General features: G+C 34.4%; 1 protein-coding gene across 1 annotated transcript in view; it reads left to right on the top strand.

Moving 5' to 3' along the window:
* Positions 1 to 4,486: 4,486 nt before the first annotated feature.
* LOC129896521 (uncharacterized protein At3g06530-like) overlaps positions 4,487 to 15,032 on the top strand; it is a 37,154-nt gene continuing 26,608 nt past the window's right edge. The window contains 16 exon segments of the mRNA XM_055972446.1: positions 4,487 to 4,798; positions 5,271 to 5,484; positions 5,640 to 5,735; positions 5,815 to 5,932; positions 6,033 to 6,206; positions 6,657 to 6,827; positions 8,952 to 9,007; positions 9,116 to 9,205; positions 9,284 to 9,423; positions 9,906 to 9,988; positions 10,107 to 10,226; positions 11,334 to 11,408; positions 12,884 to 13,052; positions 13,138 to 13,277; positions 13,372 to 13,464; positions 14,073 to 14,253. Coding sequence (XP_055828421.1) covers positions 4,648 to 4,798; positions 5,271 to 5,484; positions 5,640 to 5,735; positions 5,815 to 5,932; positions 6,033 to 6,206; positions 6,657 to 6,827; positions 8,952 to 9,007; positions 9,116 to 9,205; positions 9,284 to 9,423; positions 9,906 to 9,988; positions 10,107 to 10,226; positions 11,334 to 11,408; positions 12,884 to 13,052; positions 13,138 to 13,277; positions 13,372 to 13,464; positions 14,073 to 14,253 — 2,071 coding nt within the window. The 5' untranslated portion in view covers positions 4,487 to 4,647.

The raw sequence follows: 15,032 nt of genomic DNA, 5'->3' as shown, positions 1-15,032 counted from the left end.
GTTAAAATGATAGAACGAGGGCACTTTGAAAAAAAAGTTCTTTCACTTTTTTTGATATGGCTTGTAGTGGAAATGAATCTAGTATTGTGGATATGTAGTTACATCTATCAATGTCATGATCCAATTTAAGACTGTGACTGGCGCTAAGGGGAAGAGTCTCAAAGCAAGCCTTACCAAAATTCTACAGAAAGTTGGACAGGGTTTCCTCTATTTTTGAGCCTATCCAAAATTTCCCTATCTCAGATATCAATATCACCACAAACAACATCTCTAAATTAAGCCATAACATCCATCATCAATCTAATCGCCACAAAATAATATCAATACATCTCCAAATACGAAAAGAAGTCTAAAAGTAATCACATGGCTACAACACGAAAGAATACTCATGACCCTTATAAAGGAAATGACTATTGAGCGACTCTAAGAATCCAAAGAAAGGTCCAAGTAAGTAGATAACTTGTTTCCCGCGCGAACAAGTGTGGGGCTCACCATGGAATCAACTTGCTAGCTCTAGCTAACGAAATCCACGCCAATATCACCTATATTTTCTAGAAAAAATTAGCGAGGAGTGAGACGCTAGCTCAGTGAGTAATAAAACTTAATCACAACCGTTTTAATGAAGGACAAGTCAGAAAATATGCTAGTATGATAATCAAAATCATAAAATAAATGCTCTTTTTAGAAAACAATAACCATAATCAATCTTGTTTGTCTCATATAAGCAATGTCAACTTAACCATTCAGAAATAAACTCAGTAAAACCACTTTCGTATCAAATCTTATACTATTCGGGAGGTTTCCAAGGATGAATCATGTAATCAGTGCGGCTTTCTTCTTTAAAGAATAGTTCATAACAGTGGACCCCTCATAAAGGAGTCATATTCATATGAATAGGTCCCTACTCGAGGGATATCACTAACGGTATGCTAGTTCTACCTTTCCACTAGTGAGGGCTCTATCGGTAATTAGTAAATACAAAGTGCACCAGGTCTAACGAACCCGCCATTAGCTACGGGATCCATCAAGATCTACTCCTATCTATATTTTTCTTTATAAACAGTAGAAGAATTTCCAAAATAGTACGAGGCATTTAAAGTTCTTATCTAATCATATTATATAAGACTTTAAATGGAAAACACAAGTCAAAATAATATTTTTCAAGCAAATATTAAATTCTTTTGATAACGGTAATCATGTCTCAGTTATCAATAAACATGTCTCATAATAGCAAGTTCGTCTCAAATAATAATTTCGGTATCATATCAAGTAAAAGACTTGTCCCACATGCAAATTTCAAACATTCGGTAGCACATTCACTTTATAAACCATGTATAAATCATAAAAAGTTATAAAAGCTCAAATTATGATAAGATTACTGCTCACAATACTTGTGCCGAAATACCAATCTCATCACTCGAGTAGTCTATATAAATTCCTTCGGTCACACTATAAACATATTCATAACAATTTCGTGTTAACTTTTTTATTAGGCTATTTTATGCTAAATTTAGAATACCCAACCCCTTTTGGACTTCCTGTTTTTCCACCAATTTGATGCATCATATATATTCAAAACATGAATAATTTAGTTGGAGCAATAAGCTATTAACTTCATCTAATTTTTCCTCCTTATTCATCTACTTCTATAGCCGGAACTACATCTCATTAGCCAAACTTGCCTTTAGTAATTAAATTTTAACACCCAAAGTAACTTACCTAGACTAAGAGTCTTGACAAAGTTATTGAAGAAGAAAAGAACAAAGATATACCTCAAATCCGATAACAAAATTTATGATAAACTTCTTTCTCCTCCTACGCCCCTCACAACCCTTCCGCTTTTTCTTCTCTTCTGTGTTCGTTCACTGGAAAGGCACGCAGTAGCTTAATTTTTTTTTAAAAAAAATTCAAAGTGGCTAAAGGAGAATAATAAAAGGAGTAAGCTCTTCCCCTGAACGTGTAATGGGCTAAAGCCCACTTTGTTATTTTTTCAAAACATAATCTGATCTTTGTACCTCTTTTTTTTTTAATCAAATGACATAAATGTCCTTGTTTAGTATAGGGTATTACAATCAACTAGTGACACGTGGTAAGTAAAACACTTTTATGCATAGCTTGTTTGGTAGTTTTATATATTTTATTATGAAATATTTATTATTTGTCTAAAGAGTTTCATTTTCTCGCAATTTGAATGTTATTGTAGATTTGCAGTGGTTGTCTGGTTGAGCTATAAACGTACATCGCTGCATTGTTGTTTTCTAAGTTGCTGCTTGCTGGAACTAGAAGCTATAGAAGGGCATTATGTTGTTGGTCTTTTGGAGTTTTGGTTACTGATATTGCGGTGCTGCCTACTGGAAGGCTTAAAGAAGGAAACAATATTTTGTTATTGTGTTGGCCAAGCAAAACCATTATGTGAATGGCTAAACTTGGAGTATGTGAAAATTTCGCATGTGCTTGTTGGTTACATTTACTTATATACTTGTGTTTTCCCTGTTGCAAATTTGGTTGTTTGTATTCCTCTTCATCGGATCATTTGAATCCATAGAATGACTGTTTTGCTTCATGTATTTGGTTGAAGCAGCTATCCTAGGGTTAGAAACTTGGGCTTTGATTTTTTTGGTTATTTTGCTAAGATAATAAGCTACCCCTGTCTTCGTTTCTTTCAAAATGCACAAGATTTGGTATAGAGTCACTTTGATCTTTTTTGTACATACTTCCAAATTGTACTTGCCTTAATTATCATTTTTTAAAATTGTTCTTTTTTAGGTTAATTGAAATTAAGCATTAATCCCAGCTGGTTGGTGTTGTTTTGTTTACTCTGAAAAAATTATGATGAGATAAACGTTCTTTGTATGAGACTATGAATAAACTGGTATATTGTAATACTGCTAATGTTGTTTGATATATTAAATTCATAGATTTGACACTATTTATTGATGTATGAAGAAGTTTGATAAAAAAAACTCACAACTTGAAAATTGAACCGAAATAAATCGAATTGAAATTGTAAAAATCAAACCAAATCGAATTTATTTTAATTTGATTCGGATTAACAATTTCACCAAATAAAAAATCAAAAAATCGAATAGAATCTTATAAATTGAATCTACCCGACCGAACACCTAGCCCTAATAAGAAGCTCCTCAACCACTATGAATCAAAGTCTACTGTGGAACTTCTGAATAACCATCCGTAGAAGCGGACATAGCTGATTGAAATGGACAGGCTAAGTACATTTGCTGATCAGAACCCTTGAAGTAGGACCCACTGTAATTGCCCACATTCTAGGGCTTCTTAGCCAAAGCCTTGACATGCCCGTCTTGTCGAACTCCCTCCACTTCTTCACAAAGTTAGTTACCTCGTTGAAGCTCTTACAACAGAGGTCAACTTTGCATTATTTTCATGATTTAGCGGCTATATTTTTAAGGTGCGTTTTTAAAATATCTACTAAAGAAAATAATATATGTATAATTTTATTTAATTTTTTATTTGGTAGAATTCTGAAACCAATAATATATGATATATAACTAATACATAACAAAATATGATATTAGTAATACAAGGGTTATTAATACGAATAAGTATGATTAAAGACAACTATTCCCGATACATCAAATCAAACAATAATAAAAAGTAATTTTAGATTAACTAATCTTAATATTATTAATACATTTTAATTGCGTAGTTTATTAATAATTAAGGAATCTATATATGTGTAATGTAAGACTTAGAGGCCTTTTTGATTGTCTTATAAGTTGCTTTCAATTTTTTTGAGTGTTTGGCTGACCAACTTAAAATTATTTTATGCTTAAAATAAGCTAAAAAAATAATTGAGTCTGTTTAGCTTAGTTTATCTAAAACAACATATAAGATTAAAATAACTTATTAGCCAAAAAATTAAGTTGGGCTACCACAACTTTTTTTTAAGCTTATAAGCAATTTTCAGTTTATAAGTTGCTTAAAATAAGTTAAGCCAACATCAAAATGACTTCTTTTAAAATTCAATATTTAAGGAATTTTGTTAAATTAACGTCAACATGACTCTCTTTGGATATAAATTTACATCTTTAAAATTATATACTTGTTTTTTCCACCCAAGTTATATACTCCAATATATTTGATATGTTTAATTGTTCCCTTTTATTTATTTTATCTGTCTTAATTTGACTGAATATAAATTTAAGAAAATAAAGGATATTTTTGAATCTTATCGTTTTGATAAAAAAAATATGTGAATCGTATCAAAATATCCTTTAAATTTTGTCATCTTAGATTCTATCCGAGATATTATAAAATTAAAGAGTTTATTAAATATTTTTTTAGTTCAAGTAACATTTCTTTTAAAAACTCAAATAAAAAATAAAATATATAATTGAAAACAAAGGAAGCATGTAACATGAACAAGAAAATTACTGGGTGCATAAAATGTGCACCTTTTAACAGAGGTAAATGTGACCATTTTAAAAAAAAAGTGAAGTAAAGAAAAAAGAACAATTTCTTGTCAGATTCTAAAACCCTAAACCCCAAACACGTCGTCCCCCTTCTTCCTCCATCCCTCTCAGGTTTACAAAAGCGCCTAACTCTCCCTTTCATCTCTCTCAGGGTTACAAAAAAGCAGCTTAACAGTTGAGGTATTAAGGTTTAACGATGGCTACTTCACTAGTTGCTCAACTGCAGCGGTTAGCAGTCCCGGATACTGAGCAGCGTAAAAGACCATTCACTCGCCCTTCAATCTTGTTTGACCCTAAAGAAGCCGCTGATATCGAGCTCGACACCATTCTCAACATTGCTCTATCAGGTGCCAACCCTTTTTAAGCATTCACAATTCACAAATACAGCTGCTTGTTACTTGTAATTTTCAGTAGGATACCAGGAAATTGTTTTGGTGTCTACTTTTTTTGCTCGGTCCTCATGCATAGTCTTCTTTAATTGCTCCAAAATACCAGCTTTCAAGTGCCACATGTGCCAAAACCAATGACTAATTGTTAAGCTGCGCACTTCAGTGTTTTTGGGCTGAAGTGAAACAAGGAAGATTATTAACAGTTCCTAATTGGGATTTTCTGTATTATAAGAAATTATGTATTGGACAAATGTATCTTACACATGTAGATACACAGGGAAAAACCGAAGAGTTTTATATTCATTTTTTGTTCAAGCATTTGTGCTTCATATTTTTCAGGACTTTGATTGTTATTATTGTTATTGTGATTCATTTGTATCGGACATCATCTAAATAAAGCTTTTGCTGGTGTTTCTTATTTGTAATTCAGGTTTGGAGGTGTTAATAAGTGTTGAAGAAAGATTTAAGAAGTACAAAAATGACTTGTTTAGTTATGGGAGTAGAGAATTGGATCGAGAGTTGATGGGCATTGAGGAAAACAACAGAATCAATGCATCGATTTATTCCTACTTGCAGTTGTTATCAGGATATTTTGAGTTATCAGCAGCCCTAAAGACGTTAGAGTACTTGATTCGTAGATACAAGTAGGCTGCTCACTTCAGTTGTTGAATTTAATGCAACACACTCTTTATTGGTGCTTCTAAAATATTTCTATACCACTTGATTTGCGAACATTGTTTGTTTCATGCTAGTCACATTTGTTCTGTGTCTAACTCTTATCTGTTTTTTCTTTCAACAGAATCCACATATATAATATCGAGGAATTAATTTTATGTGCCTTGCCTTACCATGACACCCATGTATTCGTTCGAGTAGTGCAACTAATAGACACTGGGTAAGAATGTTAATGTTTGCATATCTCATGCGGTGGCCTTGGTGATCAGATACAGGAATATAACATCTGCCTGTTTCAGGAATAGCAAATGGAAATTTCTTGAAGGGGTTAAGGCTTCTGGTGCACCGCTCCCCAGGAAGATTATTGTGCAACAAAGTATACGTGACTTTGGGATCTTAGAGGTTTTGTGCAACTATGTATGTACCTGCCCCTTGTGTGTATACCTGATTGTCTTTTCGATTTTTTTAAAAATAAATTTATTTTGATGTCTTACAAATTTTGAATGGAAAATTATAGGTGACAACTTCAAAGAAGGTTGAGCCATCAAGGCCTGCCACTGGGTTTTGTACAGCTGTAGTATTTGAGGTCTTAGGATCACTCACTACTATAGACAGTGAGGCAGTGAGGAGAGTCCTGCCTTTTGTGGAATTTGGACTTCAACCGGGCTCCAGAGGAGGAACCGACCAAAAGGTTAGCTTAGTGGCTTTGTATGCGATAACAGTTTTATGTTATAACTCTGTTTGACACTCTTTTCCTTTTGCCTCTTGTCACCAAGGCCTCCTTAGACTAAAGATGTCGAGCACTGTTTGATACTCTAGAGTAGAGGTTGGCTTGACCTTTTATGTACAAATATGGAGGCTGTCATGTACCTATGCCGTGTTTGAATGTTAGTGCTACCCAAACAGAGATTTATGCATGTTGGGACTGCGATGTGGAATACAGCCACATTTGATGTGTTTTTGCTCATTCCAATCACGTTAACTTACATTGCTAAGTCTTCCCCTGTAGTGTCCTTTTTTGCCTAGTTGATTAAATGCGTGGCACATTTTGTATCGCTGGAGTTCCTTACATTCAGACATTCTAGAGGCTTCAATCCATATCATTCATTGATCTTTTGACTGGGACTTTGGCTTTTTGTAGGCTGGTGCTCTGATGATCGTAAGCCTGCTAGCTGATAAGGTAGCTCTGTCCCCTAAGGTTGTCAAAAGCTTGATCCGTTCCCTTGCTGAAGTTGCTCGAGCAGATGCAAGAGATTCTACGGACTTGCAGTGGTGCCGTATGTCTTTGATGACCCTAATCACTCTTGTCCAGGTATTGTTGTGTTCCATTCAATTTGGTAGAGATTATTTTGAGCATGCCTTCCCTCTGGTTTGGATGAGGAAAATGTAGTATGTGGTTCTTTTTGATATTTTGTATCTTAGGGTCTATACTAAGGGTCCGTTTGGACATGATTTAGGTTGAGTTGAAGTTGAAATTTTGTTTGAACATGCGTTTGGATTTCTTAAGTTGTATTTTTTCTTATAAACATGAAAATCCCATAATTTGTGAAAATTATCAAAACTTCCCCAAGCAAATCATTGTTTTTAAACAACGTATCAGAATATCATAAGACGTTGAATTAATAAATCACATATGTTCATGTTTCCTTTATAAATAAATATTGCGATTACATATTATTACAAACTTTCAAATACACATAATTTTACAAAGATTCACTGGTCCAATAAATCATCAATAATGGTAATTAACTATTCTTTCATGAGATCCTCCTAATCTCTTCACATGGAACATGAGTCTTTTTTTATTTGGTTGCAAAATTTAAAATTATGGGTCTTTTTTTGAAAATATAAACTTAAGGGTCAAGTTTTTTATTTAAAAAAAATTGAAATCACAATTTGAAATTCTGAACCCTACTTTTTGGAGAATTTGGGATTTGAAATCATGATGGAAAATTGACGTCGAAATTTCATGCAGATTTCTTAAGCAAACGCTCATTTGATATCAAAACTTGAAATCACGCTCCCAAATCCTATGGACAACAACAATAACAACAACATACCCAGTGAAATCCCACAAAGTGGGGTCAAATCCTATGTACAAATGCCCACTAAATATGCAAATTATGTTGTGTTCTAGAATTCTAGTGGAAAGTTTTGTGGACTTAGAAGACTGATTTCTTACACTATTACTCTGATTGTGTTGTATATTTTGCTCTTTATCACTTAGTTACCTTAAACGTGTTATTGTTCTTATTTTCGCTGATGCTTAAAATCAACCAACAATTAACTGCTTGTATATATTTTAAGACAGCTAGATATCTTAACAGATATGGACAATAGTAGGTGAGCTTCAAGAGTGTCTGTGAATTATGCTTCTATTTTTATTACAATCAACAGTCTGTAAAAGCTTAGCCCCAAAAAACTCAAGTAGTAAAGTGGTGGTTAGCAGAGAACTTGTTATTGTATGATTTTAAATCAGGAACTGTTGAAAGCATATTTATCTGTTTTATTGTTTGGTTCTAGGGGTAAACAGTGATTTTTATTAGTCTATTGCTGTATTCTTTTAGACACCATTTTGTTATAGATAGACAATTACATTTAACTGAAAAAGGAACTTCTGTGTGTCGATTTTCTGATTACCCCTTTCTACACAAAAACTAGGAAATCATGAAATCTGGAACAACATTTTTTAACAGGTTTAGTTGCCAACATAGCTTGTTGGAGAGTATCTTTGTCTTTTAGTATAATGATAATTCAGAATTTTATGTAGTATGCATGGTTCCTAATGAGAGCTTTGGATAGAACCAATTGAGATCTAAGCTGAAGGTAAAAGAGGAACTTAGCTGTATCTACTTTGTTTATGGTATAAGTTACTAATAGTTTTGTTGTGTGCACATTTATCTTGGACCTTCATTATGATAAAACGATGGACACATTATATGCAAGAGAGTTAATCCTTTAGAAGTAGAGTCTTGAGGATCAATCAAGGATAGGATTCCCAAGATGATAGTCTGTTCCTTCTCAAATTTCATTTCTTTGCTTGGATGTGATCCAATGAATTATTTGGGCTTTTCTGGTGGCTGTATCTAGAGAAATGGACATTTATCTAGATCGCCAAATGCTTAAAGTTTTTTAGATGTCAATATGATGTTAAGCCTATTACGTCTCCTCATCTGTATGTGTCGTGGTGTCTGTCTGTCTGCCCATACTCCAGATAGAGTGCTACTAGTTGTTTAATTGATTGAATATTGATTGCTGTTACCTTTTTTAAAAAGGCAAGTTGTTTATCTGATTGCATGAGGAATATCACAGGAACATATCCTTCTCTTTTTTTACAATGTTGACAATTGGCATGCTGGTTGAATTTTATATGTGTTCTAGCAATTGTTATCTATGTCTCTAACTTTGTACTTCTGTTTAAAATCACTTTATGCAGTTGCAATCTGTTGAAATTATCCCCAAGAAGATTGTTGATATCCTCAAGGACATCAGGTACTATGTAGTGCCCTGCTCATATACTAACACATAGTAGACCCTATGTTGCCTTGGTTGAAATTTATAACATTCCTCTGAATCCTGTTTCTGGTTGTTTGTCCAAAGGGATATTTCGGGACTTCTAAGTGAATTGGTAGAGGTATTCAACACAGAGAAATTTCTGGCCTTGTTTTTGGACTCTCTTGTTGAGTACAGGTGGGAAAGGCTGCTTTACCTGCTGTGGCGTTTTACTATTTGCTAGACCCACTGACTTAAATGTTTTATGTTTTGTAGTTGTTCTGATGATCTTTGCCATGAAACTCTGTTGTCTATAGTAGAGATGGTTCCTTTAAAGGACTTTGTTGCTCGTATAGTCTCAAAGCTGCTTAACACATCTTTGCGAATATTGAAGGACAATGATTCAGCAGGTGCAGGTTTGCTTTGTTTTAAGATTAGCATGCACACCATCTATTCCATCCTATTGCATTTAAAAGATTTTCATTGATTTTGCCAACATGATGTGCATAAGTGTCATATATGCTATAACTAGTTGAGTAGGCACACACTGTCCAAGCGTCTGCTTAATTTAAATTCAATTAAATGTTGATAAAAGGGAGACATGTACTTGGGTTCAAAGAAAAGAAGCAGAAGAGTTGTTTTTTTTTGCAGGGGTGGGGGTGGGATATGTGGCAGACTGGATATGAAATTAGATTAGCTCCCATTCTTTTAGGTGATGAACTTTTTACCTTTTAATTTGTAGTGGTTAAAGGGGTATTACGAGATGAAACATGCAATTCTTTAACTGCATATCTGAATAAGCATCTCAGATCCTATAGATTCTTGAATAATATTTCTCTTTCTGCTTTTGCTAACCTGCATTTATTTTTTCATGTCATTCTATGCTTATAATTGTTAGGGAGCCGGTGCAATCAGATATTGGTTTCTCTCCATAAGAAATATCTGTTTGAGTCACGTGAAGCTGTCAACAGATATATTGAGGTTCTTTTTTCTTGCTTCTCTCTCCATATTCTGTGTGGTTTTTGATCTTTTCTTATTTATGCGGTAATTGTTTAGTTAAATAACTAATGCAAAATATCTTTTTCTTCTTTGCATGCAGGATATTAAACTGCGGTCAAAAAGTGACTATGAAATAGTTTTAAGGATGTTGAACTGTAATTTAGATCTTTCACATGAAATATCTAATTCAAAAGTTTGGTTTGCCATGGAACATCCGAAGGTATCTTTGTTTACCTTCCCATATTATACATTTCTTTCCTGATGGCTTCACCCTTTGGGCTGGCTATTTCTCTCTTATCTTTTGCTTATAAGTGCTGTGTCGCTTAGAAGTAAAAGAAAAAGGATAGTTTGCCAATTTTAAAAAGAAATAATAAGATATTTTACACTTCACATCTTCAAATGGACGAAAGGTATGAGTACAATTGGGATTTTTCCCTGATAATAATGATTTGGAGCAATCTTCAAAGCAGCAGCTCATCGTTGGCAGTTAGATGATCTTTTTCACTAAATGGATCAGAATGGGTGCATATTCGACCCCATTGTTAAGTTTTATAGTAGCAAGAAAAACAACCCAAATTAGAAAAGGACAAAACAGACAGAAGTATAGCAGCTATGCTGCATTGCTGTTGGCATTTTGAGTTAAAGAGTTAGCCATAAACTGAAGTCGTCCATTAGCCAGAAAATGAAGTTGTCCATCTTTTGATAAGAAACTTCACCAATACAAATTAATTCTTCAACTAAGAAGTGATATTGAGTTATTGACATTTGGAAGAAGCACAGTGATTTTTGTAATAAAGATCAGATTTCTTATGAGAAAATATAGATAAGTTTTCTTATTGGAAAAAAAAGTCCGTACTTTTTAAAATGTTTTAAAGAATAGCACCCAAGGGTGTGGCCTGGTGGTCAATGAAGTGGGTTGAGAACCACATGGTCTTAGGTTCAAATCCCAGAAGAGATAAAAAAACATTAGGTGATTTTTTCCCATCTGTCCTAGAAGGCTAGGACAGAGTTACCTGGTAAGTGTTGTTGGTGGGAGGTGACCGATTTCTCGAAGAATTAGTCGAGGTGCGCGAAAGTTGGCCTGGACACCACAATCATCAAAAATAAAATAAAATAAAATATTTTTTTAAAGAAGAGACTATCATCTGTTACTATTCTCACAATAAGAAAGAAAGATGATCATGTGTCTGTACTTTGTAAATGATGTTTAAAGAATAGATCACGAGTCTGTGCTTTGTACTTGTCGTTTTAAAGAACTTCTGAGATCAAATCTAGTTAAATATGGTACAAACTATTATTTACACATTTATGTGTGTTTTCCTTGCAGGCAGAGGTTCGACGATCTGCTCTTTTGGGGCTGGATGTCCGTGGTATGTTGAATGTTGAAACAACGGATTCTCAGGTATTGCTTCATTCTTTTAATCTAGATGTGCTGTATTCCCTTTCCCTACTAGTTGTTTTTCTCTGGTTTTTGACCTCATTCAGAGAGAATTTAATCTAGATATGCTATACTTTGATAGATCATAAACAAAATTAATGTTATTACCCTCTAATAGAAAATAGACCTTGAGCCTTGACTCAACCCTAAAAACTGCTCATGAAGTGAAGATTGCTTACGACCATATAAAGAGACCTTTCTGTTCCTAAATAGCTGATATGGGGAACTCAACGCCCCCCACACTCGGGCCTAGTGGAGCATAGATGATATAATATGAGGGCTCAACATTGGGTAAAACCAAGGATTGGGATGTGCCAAGCTTTGATACTATGATGTGAAAATTCTGCCTAACTCAGCCCCAAATGTGAACTCATGAGGTGAGGATTGCCAAATATCATATAAGGAGACAAATAACCTTACTCACAACCTATGTGAAGACTTTGACAACCAACCACACACGCCCGCCCAAGAATGGACATCTGGAGTGCGTAAAATTTAGTATGAGGGCCCAATATCGGGTAAACCAAGAGTTAAGATGAGTCTGAATCTCTGATACTATGATAAGAAATGAACCTTTAGCGTAACTCAACCTTCAAAGCTAGCTCAAAAAGGTAAGGATTGCCAAGATCATGATCCTATAAAGAGACCTTCCCATCCCAAAATAGCCGATATGAGAACTCAATACTCCTTTGTTGATGATGTCTGCAGAGCTTTAGATTTCTGGCAATTGAGCTGTAATCTGAATTACCTAGACCCCGAGTATCGTCTTTCTGTTTTTATATTTACTCCTATCCAACTATCAACTCGAGTAATTGATATACGAGACTCTGAGAACTTTATCCTTGGACTTGTTTTACCATAAATGACATGAGATAGTATGTTGAGGACAACGTCATCACTGTTTAATTTAGCTTGTATTGATGTGATTGTTGATGATTTCTTTCTGATATTCATCTGTTTATATATCTTGTTGAACATCAAGCATGCTCCTAATATTTTTTTGAGATTGAAAAATGTTCAAGCATGCTCCTAAAATTTTGGTTGCTGAATGTTAATTTCCTCTGTTGGGATGTTTAGCGCATTACAAGGTTTGTCTTTGTATCTAAATGGGGAAGAACATGTTGTTGTGCTGTGTTTGGGAAGCTCCAATCTTGCTTTTTAGTTGTATGTGTTACTGGGCCCCACCTGGAACTGTTGAGGGATTGATGCCCTAATAGTTTTACTGGGATGTGACTTTGCAATATTATTTGATTGTTGCATGCAGCTGTCTCTTTTCAAATAATTGTAGTTTGGATGTTTAACTGAATTGGTATATGCTAGCTTCTCTGTAATTTGGTGCTCGTATATTCTGCATGAATCTATTTTTAGGAGGTGCATTGAATTATTCTATTGATAAAGTCTCTTCAGACTTCATTTCTAATATGTGCTCTTCCTTTCAGAGATTTGGCACCATTCAAGATGCTATACTACGCCGGCTGTGTGATGAAGATTTGACTGTTGTTCAGGCTGCTTTAAACTTGGAGGCATTGCCCGAAATAATAAGTGCTCCACTTTGTATTGATGCATTCAGGAATGTGCTCCCAAGATGCATTAAGTTATTATCATCAGGTATCTTTACTTATGCGTTTGGTGAATTTTGTCCTAAATTGGACATATGTTTGCAGCATGTTCGCATTAACTCCTCAAATTACAGGTGCATCTCGTGGTGCTTCTCTAGCAGTTGACATTGCTCAGTCTTGCCTCCAGCATGCTGCAGCGGGTTTGCCGGATGAGGGTGAACATGTGAAGATGGTGGCAGCATTAATTTTTCCCTTTATTATAATAATTCCGAAGGTTTCATCGAAGAGTTTCAGTTGTTTCCTTTTAGTCACCGAACTAGCATGATTAGCTTGCTCGTTATCTTATTCTTTTCTGATGTTTGATACAGACCCAAAGATTAAATTTGAAAGCTCTTGAAATGGCCAAGCAAATGAAGTGGCCTTTCTATGAGAATCTGGTCAGTGTTTCTCTACTGGACAAGGTAATGGCTTTTATCATATTGCTGTGCATCTCTTCATTATTGTTGTATAATTGTTCATCAGAATTCAGATAAAAGGATACATTGCCTATCTTCAATTTGAAACTTTAAATAGGTCTTTTAAATTTGAGTTCCCAATTTGCTCCGTTTCTCGCATATAGTGATTTAACTGCCACTGTTATTGTTCTGTAGAATCTGAGATTGTAATCTAGCCATCACAAATTCCATCTGCTATATAATTTTGTAATAGGTCTTTCAGTTTATTTCTTTTCCTTATGTTCAGATGTAAAACTATGTGTGTGCGTGTGTCTGTGTAACACAATGTTATCAGAAATCAACTTTGGGACTTGCTTGTAATGAGTTAGGAAATAAATGTTTGCAGAAGCCTATTCCATTTACGTTTTCAAACAATTCTCCCTTTTCTTTTACTCTGGGGGCAGACTGGCAGAGGAGGTTGACGCCTAACTGTTCTGGAAGAATTTTGTCGTGAAAAATCATTAAACAAACCTCCTTTGGGGGGGGGGGGGGTTCATTTGTTCTTAATTCTTATTTAATTTGGTCAAAAAATGAATGATCATTGAACTAATCTTGCATTTTTTATTTTTATTTAGAAATTAGATTCTGGGAAAATAGTCTCAATCAACGCGGAGAACATTAATGTGCTAGCAAAAGCATTGTCAAGACATCCCGAGGAACATTTGCCTTGGCTGGTAGAATGCTGCAAAACCTTGGAACTGTCAAAAACTTTGTTCTTCTTAGTGTTGTTGCAATCTTTCACACTGCTGGAAACAGGTAAATTAATGGCTAGTTTGATGCTCTGGTGCTTCCACTAATCCACTCTATCTCCGTCTTTCTACCCCAGTGTTCTAGGCTTCCTTGATGCTTTAAACAAGTGTAAAATAAACACCAAATTTACAGTGCCTATTTATCTCCGTTAGTGCAAGTCTAAGCGTTTAAGATATCCCAAAAGGACTCATTGTAATTGTTATATATTTTGTCAAAAAAATTTGTTCAATTATATTTACTAATATTTGACCTAGAATGACTTACTTTAGTTCTTGGTAAAATGTTCTGATTTGATTATTCTTTTTTTTCCTGATAACTGAGAAATCCTTGTGGGCCAGTGTCACATGATTAGAAACTCGTGGATAATATGCCCTCGGAGATTTCTCGATTATAAAAAAAGATATGAGTCATTATTGTTTTTTTTTACTTCTCTAGAATCGCCCAATGTGGCAAAATGAAACATAAATTCGTAGTATATTATGCTATTTAATTACACTTACAATTGAATCAAATCGTGGCAATCTGAGTTGAAGTTTGACGATCTTGAAAATAATGCTAAGGCCTTTCTTTAAAACAAGCTAACAACACCTTTTCAAAAACAACAACATACCCAATGAAATATCAAAAACAACAACATACCCAATGAAATCTAACAACAGTAAAACAATGTGATAATCAAAACACAATAAACGAGTAAACAACATATGATAATAGATTTCAAAAGAAAGAAACTACAATAATATGACTAGTACTACAACAAGCATCAACACGCCTAAACCTTCGAA

Source organism: Solanum dulcamara, chromosome 7 (assembly GCF_947179165.1).
Source record: "Solanum dulcamara chromosome 7, daSolDulc1.2, whole genome shotgun sequence".
Classification (NCBI taxonomy): Eukaryota; Viridiplantae; Streptophyta; class Magnoliopsida; order Solanales; family Solanaceae; genus Solanum; species Solanum dulcamara.
This window is presented reverse-complemented; position numbering and strand designations above follow the sequence as displayed.